The sequence below is a fragment of the Vigna radiata genome, chromosome 7 (assembly GCF_000741045.1).
Source record: "Vigna radiata var. radiata cultivar VC1973A chromosome 7, Vradiata_ver6, whole genome shotgun sequence".
NCBI lineage: Eukaryota > Viridiplantae > Streptophyta > Magnoliopsida > Fabales > Fabaceae > Vigna > Vigna radiata.
In genome coordinates, this window is record NC_028357.1 from 43,018,836 (window position 1) to 43,041,997 (window position 23,162).

Genomic DNA, 23,162 nt, shown 5'->3' on the forward strand with positions numbered 1-23,162 from the left:
GTAAATAAATAAGCCTTCTTCATATTTTATATTTTATGTACAATTTGTCTGTGTTTTGTTGTTTAGTCCATAATCCGGTTAAATTGAAAGATCATTGTATTTGATTTGGTGGAATGAAACTTAGAATAAAGATGAAAAGTTTAGTCTTTTTATAAAATTTCAGGTTACGTATAGTTTTCTACTTCATTTTTCTTTTGAGGTAAATGACAAAGAGGTTTCATTTCAGCTACGGGTACTATCTTAAGCAAACCACTATATTCATTTGAAGTCCAAATAGACAATGACATATACTTAAAAAGAAAAAATGTCTCCTTCAATTACTTAAGCTGTCCTGTCAAGACACATTTAAGAATATGTTTTCTCTGTGCAGCCACATAAGGAAAACTAGCATAAATATTTTTTTATTTCTTTATGAAAAAAATTACAATTTCAATCTAATATGTGAACCACAAAATTGTTTGAATATATTAATGTTACAACTGCTAACGACACAACTCATGCTCCTAACAATCTAAATATGTTTCAAAATTGGTTGAATGAATAAACTATCATGATCTTTTCACAATAGCAGTAGCATAGAAAGGATGGTGACAAAATGCAAAAGAAATCTTCAACTTTGGGTCTAGGGCTCCTGCCCTGCACACATTCAAGGCAATGCTGTTGCGTTCTGCTACTTGCTCTATTCTGCGCAGCTCAGCCATTGTGTCAGGATCATTGGCAAAACTACTTTTCACCTCTTTTGCTATCCTCTGAGCTTCCTTGAAGTAATCACATATGGCTAGGGTCTGGAGGATAAACAAATAGGTGAAAAAACTGTATCTGAGAGCAAAGACTCTTAATAGCTTTTCAAACCAATACTCACAGCGAAGTTAGCATGGATAGTGGACTCTTTGAACGTCGCATATGAGACGTGATCAGGAACGCACGCTTTCTGTAAAAGCTCGAATTGCTGAACAAATATCTGGAAAATGTTTGTACGTGAATTAAGTTGCAAATGGAAAATTTGATTCATAAAGCACACTACTAACAAACCTAATCGGTTTGATTCACAAACCCTGAACCACGGCAAAGATTAAACAAAAAATAGGACTGACTGATATTAAGGACCAGTCTGAAAACTCAATCAAACAACACTGGTAAAGAAAAGATTTGAAATTTTGTGAGGCTAGATTACATGTCAAAATTGACATTAGTGAATAACTTACGAAAACAATAAACTAATTGAAAAGTAGCCATTATTGTTATCTTTGAAAAAAAAAAAAAATAAGCATTACCAGGTTGACAATTTTTAAACGCAAAAAAAACTTAACACTTGGCTTTAAAGTATATTTGATAAGACCAAATAAGCTAGTTAACTTATAAACTAGATTGACCAAAACAGTGATATTTGATAAGATACCTTAAAGTAGCTTTAGGAATTTCTGACTTATAAGCTGCACTACAAGCAACTTCAACTAGCTCGTAACTTTTTTAATTTTTTTCCATTACTTCCCCCATATTTTAATATATTTTCGTATTGTCTTTAGTCTTTTTTTACTTATTGTCTTTAGTCTTTAATATATTTTACCTATAAAACGTGAATTTGATTTATGATAAAACTTGTGTACTTAGGTTCTTTCATGTTATTTTACATTGATCAACTTCAGTTAGCTCTAAAACACTTCTATTCCAGTAAGTTATCTAATCTGCTAGGAGCTTATGCTAGTAACTTATCAGCTACCCGCTAGTTTTCGCCCAAACACACCCTTAGTTTCACCAAAGACAAGTCATTTTTTAATACACTTGAAAATTGAATATGGGAAACAGAAAACCTTACCTCATGTTCTGTGTTGAATGGGCTTTGCAGCGGAACTATTCTGTGCTCATTCCTCAAAGCAGCGAACATCTAGAAAAATAATTTGATTGCTGCAGAATGTAAGTCCACTAAACTGGATCACATAAGAAAAGAAAAATACTCTACTTAAGTAAATTATCGTATACAGGTAACAAAATATGATCTAGTCCATTTGGAAAAACAGGGTTCTCGGTTTTCACATACAGACTACTAAATTCTGGGTCCTATAGATCTGGGAGGAAATTTTCAAGCCACTATTGTCTCTCACATCTGCATTCCTAGATGAAATAATGCAAAACATCGCCATTGACAAATTATATACAGAATTACCATGCTTAGCCCTTCAGATAGATATATTTGGCTTTGAAGAAACAAAACGGCAGCAGAGATCTGATAATCCATTTCTCCGTCCTTAAAAGAATCCCTTTTTTTCTTTGTCTTTTTCTTAGCTGGTCAACAGGACACAAGTACATATTGAAGTCAGTTATTTCTTTTTTCTGATAACCAAATGCACTAATACAAAAAGTCTTAATCATACTACTGTAAGAGTCACTAAACTGTTGGCAAACATAAAGCAGAGTATAACCTCTTTCCCACATATAAATCACTTTTAATATTAAAAAATCTGGATGAATTACCGTCACATACCAGAGTCACTACTCATTGACATCCGGAGATGTTTCTTCTCCGCAAGCTTTATCAACACAACATAAGTATACCAGTATACCATGCAATAATCATGAACGGAATAGAGTTCCAGTTCAAATCCCAAGTTGAGAAACCGAAAAGCTATCCAATAAGTTTGCTCTTCTACCCATGCGAGTATGTGTTGGTACATTTTGAAACATACTTTCTGTTAGAACAGAGAAATATTAAAAATTAACAGATGAATTGTAGTTTAGTGAAAACAGCTAATAGAAACTTAATCAATAAAGTCCCATTAAGAAGTATGTGCGCTGCAATGCCACAAGAATATTCACATCCATGCAAGTAAATGGTAAACCAACAAGCAACAGACCTTATTATTTGAAGTTTTTGAGGCTTCTTCAAACTCTCCTTTAAAAGACATCTCCAGCTTCAGAGTAATGCAAGATTAAATCAATATTGGCTTAAAATGAACTTCCAGCAGTCATAAAATATAAATATTTGCATTGACCATATAAGCTGAATCCTACACCAAATGCCGGGATATCTTAGACCATTTAATCTCTTCCCCTATACCAACTTTCAATTTTATTCTTTTGCATTTTCTACTTTGGAGATTTTTATGAGGGCATCATAAAATATAAATATTTGCATAAGAATCTGAATCATACACCAAATGCTGGGATATCTTAGAGCCTTTAATTTCCCTACACCAAATTTCAATTTTATTCGTTTTCATTATCTTCTTTAATTAAAGTTTTTTAGACGATGGGGGTGTCATAAAATATATGTATGTACATCAACAATATAAGTTGAATCCTGCAACAAATGCTGGGACAGCTTCAACATTTATTTAGTATCTTCCTATGTACCAAATTTCTATTGTATTATTTTTGCATTTTGTACTTCTTTGGTGTTTTTCAGAGGATGGGGATTCATAAAATATAATAAGTAATTACATAAACAATAGAAGTTGAATCCCATACCAACTACTGGGATATCTTGACCATTTAAATTCCTCCCCTACACCAAATTTGAATTGTATTCCTTTTGCATTTTATATATTCTTTTAGAGGAGGATGGGGGTATTTTTTGCTGTCAAATAAGAAAAATGAGTACTATTATCTCAAAAAATTTAAAAATTTCACTCCCCAAAAAAAAAAAGTTTCAGAGTAACATAATGGCAGTTAAAAGAAACATCTCAAAATTGTATGTCAGTCGCTTGTACCAGAGAAGAATTATGAAGCACCAAGGAAAATCTTCGTAAGATTTAACTCAAATTCTTAATGAAAATAGAGCATGTTAATGGAAACTGAATGCAGCCAAATTTGGAGTGCGACTTCTTGTATTTTCCTTTTTGTACCCTATTCATTTCAGTTTCTTGTAATAAGTACATGGTACACTAGAAAAAAGAAAATTCAACTCTTAAAATTTAAAGGCATAATATACATATTCAAGCAGATTTTTCGGCATAGTAAAGAGAAAGGGTAGGATTAGTAAGTTGTATACTCTGAAAAACAAGCAAAGGACAAACCTGTACATAGGTGACGCGCCAGTCTTGTAACATTTTTCCTAGCTTGCGCCTTTGCCATGCCGCATTTGTACAAAGAATTTTGAGTAAATTTATCACCAACTGCATGCATAAAATTTGTAGAGATTATACAATGTCTAATTCAACAAATGATGTGTCGTGCGACCATTTCTTTGGAGGAAAAGAATTTATACAGGAATAATCCTGTCCTTGAGTAAAACAATCTAGGTTGATTATAAAAACTAACAAAATTAAACAGAAGGCAGCAACTGAACCTTTATAACTCCAGGTAAAAAGATGATGATCATCATCAAAAGTATTCATGTCTATATGAGTTCAACAAATACAAAAGAGTAAAAGGTGTTATGTTATGTTAGATCATTAATAGTATGCCATATCAACGGCTTTAATTGAATTACCTGTCCTAGTTGCACCATAAATTCATTTTTCTGAATGTCATGCATCTCTGCAACTTCAGGTAATCCAGCAGCTCTAGTGATCATAGAAAAAATAGGATCTCGACCATAGAGTTTCCCGTCCTGGACCAGCAGAAGCTGATAACAAGTTTTAATGGTGAGGTTGGAGAACAAAGAACAAAACAATAGTAGTAACTAAAATTCTACAACCATGCATATCTAGAATGCCTTTATTACAGGTAAGGATGGAGCGACACAATGAACCAATAGCACAAAGACATGCATCAGCATTCCAATAATAAGCACAAAGATGTCATAAACGTTACTTTATACGTCTCAACCATCCCATACCAGGTTCTTCCAAAAGTATGAGTGTTACAATAAATCAGGTTCTGTGCTTCGCCCTGGATAACAGCTCCTTAAATATTTTGACAATAGATGTAAGCTTTATAGTGATGTAACTCCCTAATATTCCGTTCAGCACAGTAAAAACTGAGATAAAATATTATAATACTCATTAACAGTGTCATATCATCAGGCTAAAAGTACTACACGTTTATCAGCCAACTCCATCACATATAAACAAAGGGAAACCCTAAGCTACAAAGCTTCCACAATATTCAAGGTTCGGAGAAAGGTCAGACCAACACAAGGTAGAAAACAAATTTACATTTTCAATAAGGTACTAGGAAAAAGTTCTAATGTTCATGTAAGACAATATATATTGCTCTTCCTGGTTGACTCCTAAGAGGAAGCATGTGAAAAGGAAAAATTCTAATTGAAAAATATTTAATTTAACTGCATACATAGAAGATTCATTGAAGTAGCTATAACAAGACAAGAAAATCCTCATCAAATCAAGGAGAATCAAGGAACATTTGCATATCCACCTGAAGATGGGCTCTAGCAACCAAATCAGGTTTAGATTTCTGGAATTTAACCACAAAAAGTAAAGCAGCTTCCAATGATGGGGCCAATGTGCAGGAACATATTGCATCTAGGTCTTGAAGGAGTTTCATGAAATATTCAAGGGCCTGGAAAAGATAAACTGGAAATATAAACAATTGAATTAAGTTTCATGTATTAAAAGCAGCCCTGTAAACACTTGCCTTTTCCCAACAAAGAATTTTGATTGACCTTGGTGGTGTTGGGGCAGATAATCTACTGTTTAAACTAGCATCAAAGCCAATTGGTTGACAACCTGATGCAGTTGTATTCTCTAAGTTTTGCTTAGACATTTCATGAGCATTAACTCTAAGAAAATCTGAAGATTTTTTAATGTAGTCAATCTCTGAAATGCATGACGCTATGTGTTTCCTTGCCATCTCCAAACCTCGTCCTTGGGGTCGTTTCATAGACATCAAAAGATGGTAAAAATGCTGAAAGAAAATTATGTGATAAAATTTCAGTCAAAGAGAGTGTATTTAATTGATAAGAAAGAGTTGAAATTGAAATGACAGCTGAGTTATCACAAGATGGAAGCAGAAATGCACTAGATACACAACAAATAAAAGTATCATCAAGGAAAGCCACTAGGATTAGGGTAGTTGCAAGGAGGCTTGGGTGGTTTAGAGGTCATACATTTCAACCTCCAAGTAGCCACTGTGACCAGAATAATGATATGTATGGAATACAAAAGGTTCCAGGTATGGGTGCCCAAGTTTTAAAGCCAGAAGCCCAACATAGAGGATATGGGTATAAGGAGCAGCGACATCCTTAACTTCTTTTACGTACTAAAACTATGTTAATCCGGGGAGGTTCAAAAAAAGGGATGCATGATAAGTTTACAGTGCCTATCATCTTATCTTCAACACGTGTAAATTGATTAAATATATCGCAGAAAGTGTTTATTTACTAATCGACACAGCAACATATGTCAATCTAATAAATTATGTACAGCTGTAATTCTGCATTATTTGCATAACTTAGAAGAGAATAAACATAGGATAAAACCTTACGAAAACGTAATCGACACAACAGCGCTTTGCAGTAGCCTTCTTCCAGATCAGGATTATTTTGAAGTTGCTCAATATCTGCAACCAAATAGATCAACTAAATTAAAAGGTATAAGTATATGTTGTACTCCTTTTTTTGATTGGGGGAAAAGTCAGAATGACTGGTTTTGGCATTATGAAACTTAGAGACTGTACTAGCATTTTGGACATTATGAGCAATAAATAGGAACCATAATTTCCTGTGTCATTGAACTCCAAACTTCGATATATCTTTTTTCACCGATTTCACCATTGAACACATAGCAAAACAATTTTCAAAGGAAAATATCAAAAAATGATCAAACATTTCAATCGGCATTCATATCTCCATTACACTACATAGAATTCAAGGATGGCTGGCATAAAGCAAAGAGGTAAATACAACATTTTAAAAATAAGAATAGTGACAATCTTCAAGGGCTATTAATTTTGAGATTCAGGTTTTTCCTCTAGAACATCAGTACTAATTGGCACCCTCAATCCCTTCGGCAAAACTTCCAGAAACTAACAAAAATTTTATGAGACCTCACCAATAAAACAAAAGGTAACCTTTTTAAGTTTCAAAAGCACTTACCTTCTCTTTTTTCTTTGATCGGAAAAGTCAAATATATTGTTATACTATATGTCAAATATATCATTATACAGTAAATCAAATATATTATTATACTATAAGAAGGAGCATAGCATAAGATATGCTAGGGGGTTACAATACGAAGGTTAGAAACATAACCTCTGAACACACCAGTAACAGCACATCTGAAAACAAGCAATTACCTTCTGATACTCTTCTCTTTGATGATGAAGCCTTACAAGAACGCAATTGGCGAGATATCGTTTCTTCGACAGCATTTAGCAGTGATAAACACTTTTCATCTCCATCTCCACTCAAGGGTAGGCCATATGACATGGTAAATAGATCCTCTTCCTGAAATGAACAAATATGACAAATTTTAATAGAAAAATATGCTCTGCAAGAATACAACCTTAAAAAAAGGACAAGTAATTTAAGGTCGTATATTCATAGAAATGTAAAGCTTATAAAAAGCATGTGCTGCAGAAACAAACAATTATGATGATGTGTTCAAGTGACATAATCATCACAAAGTTTAATCTATAAAGGGCGATCCACACAAATGAATAAATGTTGAACATAGAGAATTGTAAATCCTAACATTCTATCCCCTTCTTTTCATCCTAAAGTAATTTAATGAGTGCCAACTACACGAGACATATAATCACAGCCTTCCAAAAGAAGAAAACAAACCGTTATTTATTAGACCAATGGAGAAATTAAGAATTTTAAATAGATAAGGCACCAAGAAAATGTAGGCATATAACGGAGTTGAAAATAAGTGTTGTTGGAATACTTTACTTCATGTGTTCGGGCTTCAGAGACGACTGAAAGGATTGCTTTGCAGGTTGCACGTATGACTTTACAGTAAGAGTGCAGCAGGGCATGCGACAATGTCCTCTCAGGTCGTAGGAGATAGAGGCAAGAATAGACAGTTTGTGCCAAGGAATGACCCTTGTGCCATGTCGCCTGCAATTTCAGTACATAAATAAATAAAGACTAAAAAGCGTCTTATCAAGGTTGCACATTGTCAACCTCACGAAAAAATTAGCATGCATATGTTGATGTTTCTGTATGTATTTTGACTTTTGAGAAAGACATTTTCTGCTATTTGGAAAATAATTCTACAAAAGAAAATTATGATTCCACCATACAACCAACCATATTAAAGCAATGGCAACTGGCAACATGGTATGGATACCTCACAAGCTAGTAGATGATCCATGATGTCAATCACGCATTGAACGTCAGTAGTTTTATCAGCACTAACAGGAACAGGAGCAACGCCATTCTCAATGGCTTCATCGAGAGAATAGTATGTACAAGCAATACCAGAATCCATCTTCGGGTCCATTATCTGAAAAAATTCAATAAATAAGCAATCCGTACAAGCCAATGATACACAATACAGAAAACAGCTCCTCTGCACAACAAACCTCCAGACATTTCTCACGCAGCAATAAATAACCAATGGAATCTCGAAACCCTATATCAAAACTAATTATGCATAAGAAAATTAAATATGATTCTGTTTCTTGAAAAATGCAACTTAAACAAAAAAAAAAAAAAAAAAAACCTCCAATGCGGACATGGCAGCAAAAAGATTGAAGTTGTCTCCATGAATAAGCTCTCCCTCTTGAAGATCTGCCAATGGGACAAGGAAAGTTAGTTCAAAAACCACTTTGCCAAACACACCATGCTACAGCAATCGGTGCTGTTAATTTAATTTGCTAAGCGAACAAAAGAAGTTTCACAGTAGCATTTACTGTGATGAATTTAAATTAGAGAAAGTGGTTATGTAAGAGGCGATGAGGTTTTAGGGAAAAAAGAAAAGGGAGGGAGCAGCATGTTGAGAAATTGAGTGAGAAAAGTGACCTTGGCAGGCGGCATGGAGGAGAGGGGAGACATCGGCCCAAACGGAGTTGTCGCCGGAGGGAATGGAGGCGCGTGGAGGAATAGAGGGTGGTTCAGACGCGCGATCCTCGGCCATGTGTTCTTAAACCTGAGCTTGAAGGAGTTGTTGAGATTGTGAAAGGAGTGAGAAGAGTTTTGGTTTGTGGAGAAGTTTGTTTGGTTGAGTTTTGGAAAAGCTACACACGAGTGAGGGATGAAGGGCTGAAGTGAGGGAGGGTTTAGTTTAGGGTATGGATCCAATCAATCAATGTCTTTGCATTTTCTTCTCCTCTTTTTTATTTTTTTTTTCATTTCATAAAAATCATCTACAGACTCAAAAACTCATATTTAACTTCATGTGCTGAAAATGAATATTATTTAGTTTTTTAGAATGTTTTTTTGATATTTTTGAAATTTTAGATATTGTCTATGAGAAAAATATTGATTTTATTTTTATCTTTTAGAGTTAGAGATATTAATATTTTGTTTTAATATTGTAAAGTTGTTTAGCGTTTGAGTTTTTCATGATAGTTCGTTTCTTATACAGAGTATGAAACTAAATGTTTTACTGTTAATATCTTTATTTATGTTTAATGGTTGCAATTTCACTTTCTTTTTTCTCTTAATTTATTTTCTGTTTTGTAAATTTCTTCTCTTTTATTTACAATATCACATTTTCATCAAAAACGTTATTTTCATCTACAACTACAACCATAGTCATTGCATTTCGTATTTTCTAATTGTAAATTAAAATTGCGTGATGATGGTAAATTATTCAATTATAATAATTTTAGATGGTTTAAGGTCCGAAATCAAAAGAGCTAATTTTTCCTTATTATATTTATCTTTTACTTATTTCTAATTTTCAAATTTTCATTTCCAATAATGCAAAGAGAATAGTAATTGAGTGCTCCAAGGTTTTTTTTTTCTGTATTTCTATTTTTTTCTTCCTACACTCCCATAAAACTCGTAAATATGAAATTACTTATAATTAAAATTATAGTGAAAAGAAAAAAGTTATCCCTCCATCCCATTTTTAAATACATTTCGCATTGTACAAATTAATTTTTGAATCTGTAAATACTTTTGGAAAATACAATCCATAATGTGCTTTAAAAATGTATTATGCATTGTACAGTTCATAAAATATTTTTAAATCTAAATTATCATTTAAATTGTATATTCTAGAATATAATTTTAAAAAATTAGATTCTGTAACTTCTAATCCAAAATTATTTTCAGAACACTCAATGCATAAATTTATTGTTAATATGTTCCTGGATGTACATTTCTGAATGTATTTAAAAGGAATATTTGAGATTGAGTGTTTTGGAATATATTAAATTTGTTTGGATTAGATGGTTTGGAATTTCCACCCAAAAACCCACACCAGCTTCTTCTCCTCAACATGCCAAAAAGAAAGACAAAGACAATGATTCATTAGTTCAGTTCAATAGTAACCAAAAATGGTAGTTTTCTTTTTTGGATTTATATACTTAAGTAAGAAAAAGAAGGAATTAATTGATTTTGTGATACCTTCTTTATGCTCTTCGCTTAGATCCAGTATTAAGTATATATGAAAAAGTCAAAAACTTTATAAAAGAATTATAAATACATATTAATATTTTGTATTAAAAGTAGTGTTAAGGTTTAATAGCCAATTTAGTCTTCACTTTGGTTAAAAAATCTCAATTTAATCCCTCGTTATAAAAGTGTTTTACATTAGTCCTAACTTTTAAAATAGTGGGTCAGATTTTTCGTTAAATATAAGTTAACAAAATTAATAGATGATGATGTGAGACAGCTTAAAGCTAATGTGTTAGATTGGTCCCTCGTTAGCTTTAAGTTGTGTCACATCATCATCCATTAATTTCGTTAACTTATATTTAACAGAAGGGACCAATCTGACCCACTATTTTAAAAGTTAGGACTAATTTAAAACACTTTTATAATGAGACTAAATTGAGATTTTTCTATCAGAATAAGGACTAAATTGGCTATTAAACCTACTGTTAATTATAAATTACAATCATATTTCATTAGTAATGTGTTTTGCCATAATCATTCTTGGAAATATTCATGAAAATGTGCCAACTTACTTTTCACATCACATCATAATGCTCCAATTATTATAGAGAGATTCACCAATACCATTAAACATGTAATCCATATGTTTTCCCAACATGTATTTTATTATCTCAATAATAAAAAAATATGTAGATTTATACTTTTACAAAGGAAAAAAAAAGTTAATTAATCAATTATAATATTTGTCAACCCTCTCTCTGGCTAATTTAGAGGAAATATTTAAGTCATACTTTTATTAGAAAAACATTTTTTTTGGAACTAATTTTATGACAATTTTCTTATATTAAGTTTTCTTCAAAAACAGATTTTTTTTCACTAATTTTATGAAAATTTTCTATATCCTGATATTTTTTTTTCTTTCCAAGTTTTATGAAGTATAGTTTATAGTAAAAATTACAATTATTTTAGTTAACAGATATATTTGCTAATACTTTCATAGGCGTGTGTTACGTTCTTATTCACTTTGTACATTTTTAAGGCCACTAACCATTTTTTTTTTAAATATACCTTTTTATGATTTTTATGCTATATTTTTATACACTTTTATACTATTAACCAATTTTAAAAAAAAGTATTTGATCTGATTCTCAAACCATTATTGCAAAGAAGTAAGCAAGTTTTATAATTTATACTAAAAATTCATCATTTAAAAAATCAACCACAATGATAAGTGCATGTTTATAAAAAAAAGGCTTAATAGCTATTTTGGTCCCTATTTTTGTTTGGTTTGTTCATTTTGGTCCTCATTTTTTATTTTTGTTCAATGTGGTCCTAAAGATTGTAAAATCTGTTCAATTTAGTCCTTTTCTGAAACGGCATCTAAATAGTTAACGGCAAACAGTACAGCTGTGCAATGCAGTAACGATTTGGCACAGGACTGCCTACGTGGATGTCCTTGATGCACAGTTACGTGGACTTAATTAAATTTTAAGTGAAATTAGGGTTTTTATATTAGGGTTTTATGTTGGAAAATTAAATTAAGGGTTTTCGAATGAAATTACCCCCAATTTGAAGCGTAGTGTGGAACCCAATCTTTGACAAGTGCAGATTCTATCATTGCAGAAGGAGTTTATGATGTTGGGGTAGGAACCTTGTGTATGGTAGGTTGCCGTGAATTGAACCTAGGGAAGCAGCAAGAAGAAAAATTTGGAGAACTTACTTTGGGTCACAGGGTTGCCGTGAATTGCTCCACTTCATCTCACTGATTATGATGTCAATTCTTACTTTGGGTCACATGGTACCTCTTGTTCTGAACTTTGAAGCTCTTCTCACTCAAAATCCCAACAACAGAAGGCTAATATTTAGAAACAATCCATGGCTGGAAGTTAATGAAATAAGTGTGAGGTTGGTCACCATGGTGGCTTTCACTGAAACAAAGTAAACAAAACTCTAATTTCAGAATCTGCACTTTGTCAAAGATTGGGTTTCATTGCGAATGAAACATTGCTTCAAATTGGGGGTAATTTCATTCGAAAAACCCTTAATTTCATTTTCAAACATAAAACCCTAATATAAAAACCCTAATTTCACTTAAAATTTAATTAAGTCCACGTAATCAAGGGCATCCACGTAGGCAGTCCTGTGCCAAATCGTTACTGCATTGCACAGTTGTACTGTTTGCCGTTAACTATTTAGACGTCGTTTCAGAAAAAAGACTAAATTGAACAGATTTTACAATCTTTAGGACCACATTGAACAAAAATAAAAAATAAGCACGAAAATGAACAAACCAAACAAAAATAGGGACCAAAATAGCTATTAAGCCTAAAAAAAAAATTGTTGGTTCTTTTATGACAACTCAAACACACATTGATTACCTTTCTCATCTTTCTTTCTCAAAAAATGATTATTTCACATACCTAAATTTTTTACATTCATTTGACATTATTCTTATTTACTTTTTACTCTTTTTTTTCTTGAAAAACTACAAAACTTTATACTTTTTAGACCATTTTATCCTTGTATTCTGCGTCAAATGAATGTAAAAATGTGTCATAGTATCATTACTCCTAACAAAACTCAAACACTCACTTAGTTGACACTCCTTTCTCTATTTTTATTTTCTCTCAGCTACTCATACATTTGTGAATTTTTTAAATTATTATTTTTTCTGTAAGAGAGCAACACACACGTAAATACATGAATGAAAAAAATATTTAAATAAATACACTAATGAAAAGAGGTGGAATGAAAGATTCACATATAAAAATAGAAAACATATAACAATAATAATGATAATAATTTTTAGATTAAAATAAAATAATATATTATTGACATTAAAAGTTTATCACAAAAATTTTCAAATCATAACTTTATTGTTATTACCCATTTCTATTGTAAAGACTATTTATTATTTTCATCATGAGAAAATAATTGATAATAATAAGAATAATTAACCTAATTTTTTAATCAATAAGAATAATCAACCAAATAATAATAACAATAACAATGATTATAGAAAAAAAATAATCTTAACATAAAAATGATAACAAAGTTGAAGTTTTATAATATATGTAATAAATAAATATATGTTGAGTGAGAAAACAAATGACAAAAACTTACAAATTTATACTTTCTTTAAAATTTTTATGTTGAAATATACGTCTAGTTTTCTCCCATCAAATTACTGAATAAATGATCATATGAAGTGAATTGTTTAATTTAACAATTTAACTTATCCCCAAGATTGATAGTTTGAACATATGTAACATTGTAACATCAGGAGAAGACAGTCACTTCTAGAAAAGAAACCCAAAACAATATCAGGATAAGAATCGCAACAGTTCAAGGATTACAGAGACAACATGATAAAAAGTTGTTTCCCTTTGGAAATAACTTCAAAACCAATGAAATAAGAAGGGAAATTTGATGTTTTGTCTATGTTAAATTTACTCCAAGATTTATCTACTCTATATATGGTTTACACGATGCAGATTTTATTAATCTTTATAAAGTGGTGAAGTGTCAAATATCAATGGGGTATAGTCTGATGTTTAGTCGTCTGAGCCATATTGAATGAAGAATCATATGAAACACATCAAACGACTTAGCTGGTCGATTCAGCACAAAATGTCTCTGAACTTTCATCACTCTCTTCTGCAATTTCAAGTACTTAGTACGAGGAACACTTTTCAGTATTGTCTTGATTTCAGTTATCCTTTTCGATGGAATATGCAACGAAAACTTACTCCAATCAAGAACATCACTAAACGGAAGTTGATAGTAATCTGAAACAATTACAGGAACACATCCTGAATTGATAGACTCCACAATTCGAGGACTCGCCACTTCATATCCACTAGGGCACAGGCAAAACCTGCTTTGTCCCATTAAACCATGATAGTCCATGCCTTTAGGAAGATACTCATGCACTTGAACCTCTTCATCTTTGTCTTTCCAATGTTCGAGTAGCATCTCCCTAATCCTACCATGAGCCCCTCCAGCGAAGAAAGCAAGTACAGAACGATTACTAGGATCATGACCAGGAATTGGCGAACTCAACTTATAACCTTGTAAGTTAATTTCAGGCATTGGCACATCTTTCTCCGGCTTGAATCCTTCCGAAGTGTTGGCATTGCATAACACTCTTATCAAGTTCTTGAAAAGCTCTATCCCAGATTTCTCTCGTGAAATATCCGGAGCCTTCAACCAACAAAAACACATGTAACTCTTGCATCCAACATCATTAATCTAAACAAACTGATTAAACTTACAATCTAATTGTTTATGTCGTGTAAATTGTTACCCAGTCATGACAAGAAGCTAAGAAGTGATCTGCACCAGTGCTTCTGTTCCAGTATGGGTACCTGGTGGCTATGATGTTGGCGTAGTCAATGGTGACCCGCATCAGTTCGTCTCGAGAGTACGTGGTGAGAGGGTTGTATAAATACCTTACGATTTGGGCGACACTTATGGGTAGCATAAACACGTGGGCTTCATCTGGATGGCGGGCCGAGAATGGGCCTGTTATGTTCTCCAGTTCAGCTATTACGTGTCCCTCGATGCCGTAAATCGATTTCATGGGCCCTAGATGGAACAAGGGTCTCTCACCTTCTCTGTAGGTCCACACTTTGAATCTCTTCAACATCTCTATATGACTTCTGCACCAAATTGAGGAACGATAAAACGGGACTATTTTGACTTTCGTGTTATTCAGTTTGAAAGGACAAACATCGTGTGAAAAGTGACATGAAAACATGAATGAAGCGTGTTTTGGGTTACGAAATTGAATCAGAGAATCTTTTTAAGTCAATATTCTTATGAGTTGAAATTCTTTATTTTGTTTTCTCTATAGAGTACATTATTTTCTCAGAAAGGGTAACTTGTTTATCTTGTTTTACAATCGTAGATTGTTACTCAATTAAACGATTCCATCAGTGTAAATAGACTAAAAAAAAGGAAGTAAAGTTGAAGATATTTCGTTACTTCCTTATTTTTCTAATCAAATTCTATAATTAGCGGATGGGAAAATCTGTCTCTTATTGTTAACAAACCATGTCTTCATTATTATATTTTCTTTGACTAAGTTACCATATGCTTAGTTAGATACCATGAAAGACAAAACGAGCTCATAAAAAGATAAGGGTACTTTACACATTTTACAATAACGTGTTATATATCACTCTTTTTGTCAATATAAAACTATCACTAAATTAACATAAATGTAATATATCAATTTAAACCTATGATCACATTTGGTTGTCGGTAAGTTGATTATCAGTTATAACGCTTATCTTATGCACTATTGTTTACTGTTAAGATTTATTCTTGATAACCGTATGAAAAACATTGACAACCAATAAGTAACCGATGGACAACTTATATAAAGTTTTAGTAGATCTGTCATCAATTTAAAAAATATATATATACTAAAGAAAACCCTTATCTCGTGTCTATATAATATAACTTCCATTCAGCTTCTACTTAAACTTCTACTTAAACGCAATATATATATATATATATATATATATATATATATATATATATATATATATATATATATATATATATATATATATATATATATATATATANATATATATATATATATATATATATATATATATATATATATATATATATATATATATATATATATATATATATATATATATATATATATATCAATCTTCAAAATGTCCTTATAATTAATTTTAGAAAAAAGTCTCTTTAACAACTTTTTTTTTACAATTTATGCTTGGTCTGTTTCAAATATTTTTTTAAAATAAATTCAAACAGACCAATAAAATTGTGACACAGTCCTGTTGTCAAAAAGTTGTTAAAATATCATTGTCCTTGATTTTAACACCTACATAACAAATCTCTCAATAATTATGTGTGTGCAAGGCCATGAGAGTGGAAAAAAAGAAGCAAAATTTATGCAAATGGACGCTACTTGATTTAATTAAACCATGAAAGTTACTTACTGATGAAAAGCATAAGCATTTCTGTAAATGTTTCCTCTGGGAACAAAAATCTCTTCTTTTTCTGAGGTGAAGTTTCTCCTTTGTGTCGCTCTGCGGATAGCTGCTCTTGCTTCAGCCAAGTCTTCTTCAATTCTCGTTAAACTGTTGTTACTCAAATTCCTTTTCTTCTACATATATATTAAACAAGGCTAACTCAGTAATAACAAAAAGGAAAAAGCACCAAAATTAAAGAAAAAACATAAATTTTCCGTGATGAGAAGAAAAAGAAGAAGAAAAACACACTTTAACGAGAAGGGGTCTTGCTTTGACAATGGAAACGTTCACATCTTGCGAAGGCGTGAATGAAAGAGTACTATGTTGTTCCTTTGCAGCGTCGAGAATTTTGAGATGCTCCTCGGAAGGTAAAACGTTGATGGCGGGTAAAAGCAGAGGTATGTGGTTTCGCTGATGTGCAAAGAAGGCGAGGAGGATAAGAATAAGGAACAACGTTACGGAGAAGACAAGAGATGAATTGAACGTCGGCATGGTGGTTGTCGTGTCAGTTTCTGGATTTGGTGATGGATGGTTGCTTGTTATTCAATTGTTTTTCTATCTCACTCTTGCTTATATGATCGATCGGTGATTACGCTATGAACATTATTTGGTACTGAAAAGAGATGGGAAGAGAGACATAGCATGAGGATGTGGAAGAAAAAAGTTGACCTACTCTTAGAGAAAACACACACTTACTTCTTGTGGTTTTCGTTCACAAAAGTTGGTCAAGCTTAATGGAACGTTTTCTGAATGAAATTAATGGATGTATATTTTTTTATCTTTTGGTATATTTTTGGTGTATTTTACAAAAGTTGGCTAAGAAATCACCACCATATTTTAATATCATTTATCTCTGTATTGGTCTAAAATTACTCCATAATCAATAATAATAATAATAATAATAATAATAATAATAATAATAATAATAATAATAAACATGAACAAATCACTTAATAACATATAAATAATGTTAAAATATTGTCAAAATATCATTATAGTTTCATATAAAATATAAAATATGTATTATTACTGGTAAAAATACGTTGATTGTGGAAAAAGAAAAACATGTGAGTGGGTAGTAAAAGGAAAGGAATAAAACAGTTGTGAACATTAATTGTGCTAACCCATGATTCGGTTTCCGTGTGGTGTGATAATCGTTTAATACCCTTCTTCAATTTGTGTTTTTGCGTTTTGTTTTTTTAAAATTTGAAGTTATTCGTTTTTACTTATCTAGATTTACTTTTTAAGGTATTGTTTGTTTTGTATTTTTACGTGTTTACCACGATTTTGTGTATATTACAAGGATTAGTCAATTCTTGATAAATAAAATTTGGTCTAAAAGCTTAATATTTATAAAAAAAATATCTTGATGGATTAAGAGAAAAAATATTTACGCTTAATCCCAATTCTTAAATAATGTCAAACTTTTAATAGAAACATGTATTTTAATTATTTTTCTATAATGTGAAACTTGAAGAAACAGATGCGAGGAATTAATGTAACAGGAAATAAAAGAAAATGAATAGATAATTGTTATTCATAAAAAAAAAATGATATGAATGCAAACATATAGGTTGATCGATTTCTCAAAATGAGAAATCAATAAAAGAGACTACATTTGGTATCATACAAAAATGGTTAAAAAAACTTGACAAAAAGCTACGTGAGAAGAAAAATAATCAAATATTGGATCAGTGTCATGTTTCAAAACTTTCATGTTACACATAATAAATTGAAACCATTAATGTAATACAAGAATAAATGCATCATTTATAAGTTATATAGGATTAGCAATAAGATCATATTTCACACACGCATGCTTGTGTAACATATACGACAAACTAATGAATTACCACTAATTCTCCATTTATTTCTCAACTACGTTAAGAATCTTCCATTTATATTAGTATTCTCTACCACCTTACCATTGCTCTTATTCGCACTTCTGTTAGTTATTCAATATAAAGTAATTTTATCTTTTTTATCAGTTATTTTTATACTATTTACAATTATGCAAGTTATTTTAGAACAATTTATCAGTCCGCAACTTACTTTTTATTACATTTTATATTCATGCATATAATTCGCCGTTGTTTTCTTACATTTCTTTAAACTTACATACATTATTGTAATTAATATTTTAAATTAAGTCATTTTACTTGATGTTTATGTTAGCACAAAACCCTTAGTTTTCTTTATTAATTAATATTTGGTGTTCTGTAAATTATAAAGGTTTTATTATAAAAATTACAAAAACAAACCCAAACATATTACTTAAATATTTTATAATCAAGACAACGAAATTTTAATAATCATGAATATTAGTTTTGATTTTATAATAATGAATTAATTACCAAATCTGATTATTTTTTTATAAAACTTAAAAAATATTGGATGAAAATATATATCTAAATTAAAAATTATAGAATATTAGTAATTTAATTAAAAAATTAAGAGTAAGATTTATTTAACATATTTTAATTTGTATTTCACATAAAACAAAGATAAAAGTAAAGGTAAGTAGCTTCAAACCACCTCTTCAAAATCTTAAATCTGGAATTTGTGCTATGGATTGAGCTTTAGGTACGAGGATTTTCATTATTGGAAAATGCTATTACATCGATTCTAAACACAAACCATGATTTTTTTTTTTCCATTGATTATGACTGATTTAAAAAATTATGATTTTATATTTGAGGCACTACGTGGTTTTTAAAACTTATAAAATGATTTTATATTAATGACACTATTGAAACAATAAAATCAAACTCCTTTAAAATTATTTCAAAATGGAGTTAATCTTTATTTTGATATTTTATTGGCACTATATAATGGGTCTCCCTTTGTATCTTTTTATTATACATACTTGCAAATTGATTTTTGTTTCATTTCTTGTCTTTACGATGGAAAATAGTTTCTTTTTCTAAAAACACAAATAATGATAAATAAAAATACATTAGAATAGAGCAATAATGTGCACAGAATATTATAAGTTTGTTTTGTTGTTTACTTCAAAAGGTATAACTATGAGAATAAGTAATCTATTTGAATAAAGAATTTTAATGAAATAATTTACAATGCATTTAAAATGCTTTGTGATAAAATATGTTATTTTGGTAAAAAAAATTAAAAGATTTTAAAAGTTTATAAAAATAATTAGAATACTTAAAATTAGATAATTTTATATTTTACATAAAAAAAAGTAAGAATTTGAATTTTTTTTTTCATATTTCTAATTTTTTTTTCATTCATATGTTCTATTATAGTCAATATCTCATTAATTTAACTAAAATCAAGACGATGACTTCACTAAGAACGAAGTATTATTTTTTGAAAAACGGCGAAAAAAGTTTGTTTCAAGAGTTGGTCCACTAATCCATCTACTTAATTTTATTTTATTAAAATTTAATTTTAATTTTATAAAAAAATATTTATTATCTTTTTTTGCTTGAAAAAATGATTTAAGTTCCTTATTTTAAAAATTAATTAAACAGTGAGAGTGAAATTTATTTAAATTTGAATTACAGAAAGTTTGTAATTTTTTTTATTTAAAAAAAATTGTAATTAAATGAGCCAGCTCGTTTACCCACCAACCTTGGTGGGTCGGGCCAGATTCGAATTTTTCTGGCCCGCTAATAAATGAGTCGAGTTAGATTGACTCACTAAGTGACCAACCCGTGGTCGGTCAGGTCAAATTAGGCCGAGTAGCCCGTTTTGACAGCTCTAATATAAACTGGTATCCACTTTTTTTATTAACTATAAAATAAATTTTAAAAATAATTAATTTATATAATTCTTTTATTATTATAAATAATTTTATGAATTTTAAAAAGTAGTTATAAAAAACGGTGAAATAATTATTTTAATTTATAAAATAATTAAATTTAGATTAACTATAAAAATCGAAATGCAATTATTCTAATTTAAAATAACAGTTGCTTAAAATTATAAAAACATGTGTAAACTAAAAACGAATCATTTATTCACACACATATTTACACACACTTTAAATTGACTAATATAAAAAAAATTAACAAACTCAATTTAAATTTATTAGATTTGAATTTCTTGTAAATTATAAACTTGTTTTCCGTTCTTAAAGATTAAAGTTTAGCCTCTATGGCAGATATGGAATGAGGTACATATCATATGCATTAATGGTTGTGCTGGTTGATTATAAAATGCCTTCAATTTCAAATTCCTATTCGGTGAATCACTTTGCATGACAATATATTGATTTCTGACGTTTTCTCCACCGGAATATCCACTGAAAACTTGAGGTAAATAGTTGATGTATATATATTAGATGTTTAATAAAAAAAATATATTAATGTTTTATGTGTATATTACATGTTTCACAAAAATATTAATTTATTCTATTGTTTTATCTGATTTTGTTATGATTATATGTTGACATAAAAGCATGTAATTGTTTTATGAATATAAATCGACATATATATTTTGTTATGAATATATAAAGTCGAAAATAATTTTAAAATAATAAGATTACACATGGTGAAAGTTTGTATTTGAATTTTTATATATTTTTTATTTATATTTGGGTTTGAAAGAGTATAAAAAAATTAGGTTTAAACCATTTAGTTGTTCCTATTTTTGGGAGGTTTTCCATTTTGATCCCGTCTTATTAGAATCCCCAATTCAGTCCCTATAAGTGTTAATTTCAATCAATTAAGCCCCTACCGTTAAATTTAGGTAATGGGGTTAACTTTTTTGCACAACTGGAAGGATGACCTGTTAATTTCTGTAAACGGGACTTATTTAGAGTTCAAATTGATTGAAATTAGCACTTATGAGACTCAATTCATGCCACGTTTCAACTCTAAATACACGTTTATAGAAATTAACAGGTCATCCTCCCAGGTGTGCAAAAAAGTTAACTCCGTTACCTAAATTTAACGGCAGAGGCTTAATTGATTGGAATTAGTACTTATAGGGATTCAATTGGGGATTCTAATAAGACAGAGATCAAAATGGGAAAACCTCCCGAAAATAGAGACAACTAAATGGATTAAACCAAAAAATTATAAAGGATAAAGTTAAAAAAAATAAAGTAAAAAAAAATGAAATGAATATTATCTTAACGTAAACGTATCGCGATGCTAACTTATTTTCCAAGTGTTAAATAATGTAGTGATCCATTTCTCTAGAAGTCAATCTTGTATGATAGCATCCACTTCGGCCATTATGAGCAACGATAGCGACTTTGCTATCAGTGTTTCATAGACTGCAATGAAGAAGACAAACGAAAGTAGGTAAACAAAATGAACTAGTAATTAGAGGTATTAATTAATATTTTTCAAATGCTCCTGTTGCTGAAATTATTAACACGATAAGCCAGTTTTGATGGTGGATGAAAATTTAGGAGTCATTCCGTCATAATTATTTTTATAATGCCTTAGAAATTTTGATAGTGACAGATTATAAATAAGAAAGATGGAAAGTAAATTGAAATATACAAAATTAATTTGTTCATACATAAATGATACCTATAATCAGATTTTTTCCTTTCTCCATTATTCAATAAATAGACATGAAGAAATTTTCAGGAATTGACATTGACCACAACAAGGAACATTCAAAAGAAGGCTTAAAATCATATTGAAGAAAACCATTATAGTAAGCGAGTAGAAAGAAGGCTTTAGGACAATCAGATTATTCTATATATATAGATACGTTCCCCTGTGGCATATGTTGCAGCAATTGAAGAAAAAATATGTGTAAAAATGGTTTTGTTTTTTTTTTTTCACGGTAGCCAAATTTAAAACCTAAATTACGGAACTAAGCAAGTTTTAAAAAAATTGGCAAGTGATGTAGGGGAGTGACGATATAATATGAAAAATTCGTCCATGCTCCAAACAACTTTGCTAAGTTAGTAATTGTTGTAATTGAAATGACATAACAACTTCTATTCAGAATTTGTGGAAAGACTGCACGACATTTTATTCAAATTGAAAATTATTCAAGATGTACCATTTTTATTCATTACAATTTTTTTAAAATTATTGGTGAAATAAAAAAATCATTATTATCTTTAAATTATTGATAAATTTTATTAACGAGTTTTAAAATTTTAATTAATAATAAATTTTACCAATTGATTTATTATTAACGAAAACATCGGTCAATATTATATATTGTATTTATTATCAGATTTTTTTCATCGATAAGATTTTTCGTTAAATAACTTATATATTATCGATGGAATAATTTGTCGATAATCATATAACTTATTTGTTTAATAAAAATTTTGTCTACGTAGAATAGTTTTCAACATGAATGTGACTTTATTTTTGGTCAAAACTACACAATCTTGTTTATCCATCACAACTTCATCGACATTAACGCCAACACTCATCATCACCATGAACGTCTTTGTTGTTTCAACCAAAGAGGATTGTCAAAGATGTCATTGGTGTCATTTTCCTTTTCCTCTACAAGGGTTTTGTCCTCCTACCATCACCAGCTAAGTTTCGCTTGGCACCACCAACTACTATGCTTTGTGATCAGGATATTCAAGCATTGTCGATGTTAAAAGATATGAAAACACTTTTCTATCGCAACCAAATCCTATTACTCCATTTATTCACAAACAATTTCTATTTTGAAACAATTTGGATTCTGATGGTTGTTGGGCAATGATTGTAGTTGAAGAAGAAAATAAATTGTCAAGGTGATGGAGAATATAGAAAAAAATGAAAAGCTAAAGAAAT

At 30.3% G+C, this 23,162-nt stretch overlaps 2 protein-coding genes across 4 annotated transcripts; both read right to left on the reverse strand.

Annotated features, from left to right (window-relative positions):
- Positions 1-385: 385 nt before the first annotated feature.
- Positions 386-9,135, reverse strand: LOC106769058 (N-alpha-acetyltransferase 35, NatC auxiliary subunit). The gene is made up of 16 exons (XM_014654519.2): positions 8,867-9,135; positions 8,568-8,635; positions 8,193-8,348; positions 7,793-7,960; positions 7,195-7,345; positions 6,380-6,459; positions 5,536-5,805; positions 5,317-5,460; positions 4,430-4,564; positions 4,014-4,112; positions 2,853-2,909; positions 2,483-2,687; positions 2,165-2,283; positions 1,817-1,885; positions 863-961; positions 386-785 (listed from the first exon to the last, which is right to left on the reverse strand). The coding sequence occupies exons 1-16, from the start codon at positions 8,979-8,981 to the stop codon at positions 549-551; spliced, it is 2,172 nt and encodes a 723-aa protein (XP_014510005.1). The 5' UTR covers positions 8,982-9,135; the 3' UTR covers positions 386-548.
- Positions 9,136-13,732: 4,597 nt separating this feature from the next.
- On the reverse strand, positions 13,733-17,146 carry LOC106767510 (probable glycosyltransferase At5g20260). 3 transcript variants are annotated; one of them, XM_014652419.2, is made up of 4 exons: positions 16,681-17,146; positions 16,399-16,565; positions 14,718-15,069; positions 13,733-14,614 (listed from the first exon to the last, which is right to left on the reverse strand). In XM_014652419.2, the coding sequence occupies exons 1-4, from the start codon at positions 16,921-16,923 to the stop codon at positions 13,937-13,939; spliced, it is 1,440 nt and encodes a 479-aa protein (XP_014507905.1). In that variant the 5' UTR covers positions 16,924-17,146; the 3' UTR covers positions 13,733-13,936. The 3 variants fall into 3 exon arrangements, with proteins under 3 accessions (XP_014507905.1, XP_022638665.1, XP_014507904.1); XM_022782944.1 differs by having other exon boundaries at positions 14,718-15,072; positions 16,399-16,562; positions 16,681-17,145; XM_014652418.2 differs by having other exon boundaries at positions 14,718-15,072; positions 16,681-17,145.
- Between the last annotated feature and the right edge of the window lie 6,016 nt (positions 17,147-23,162).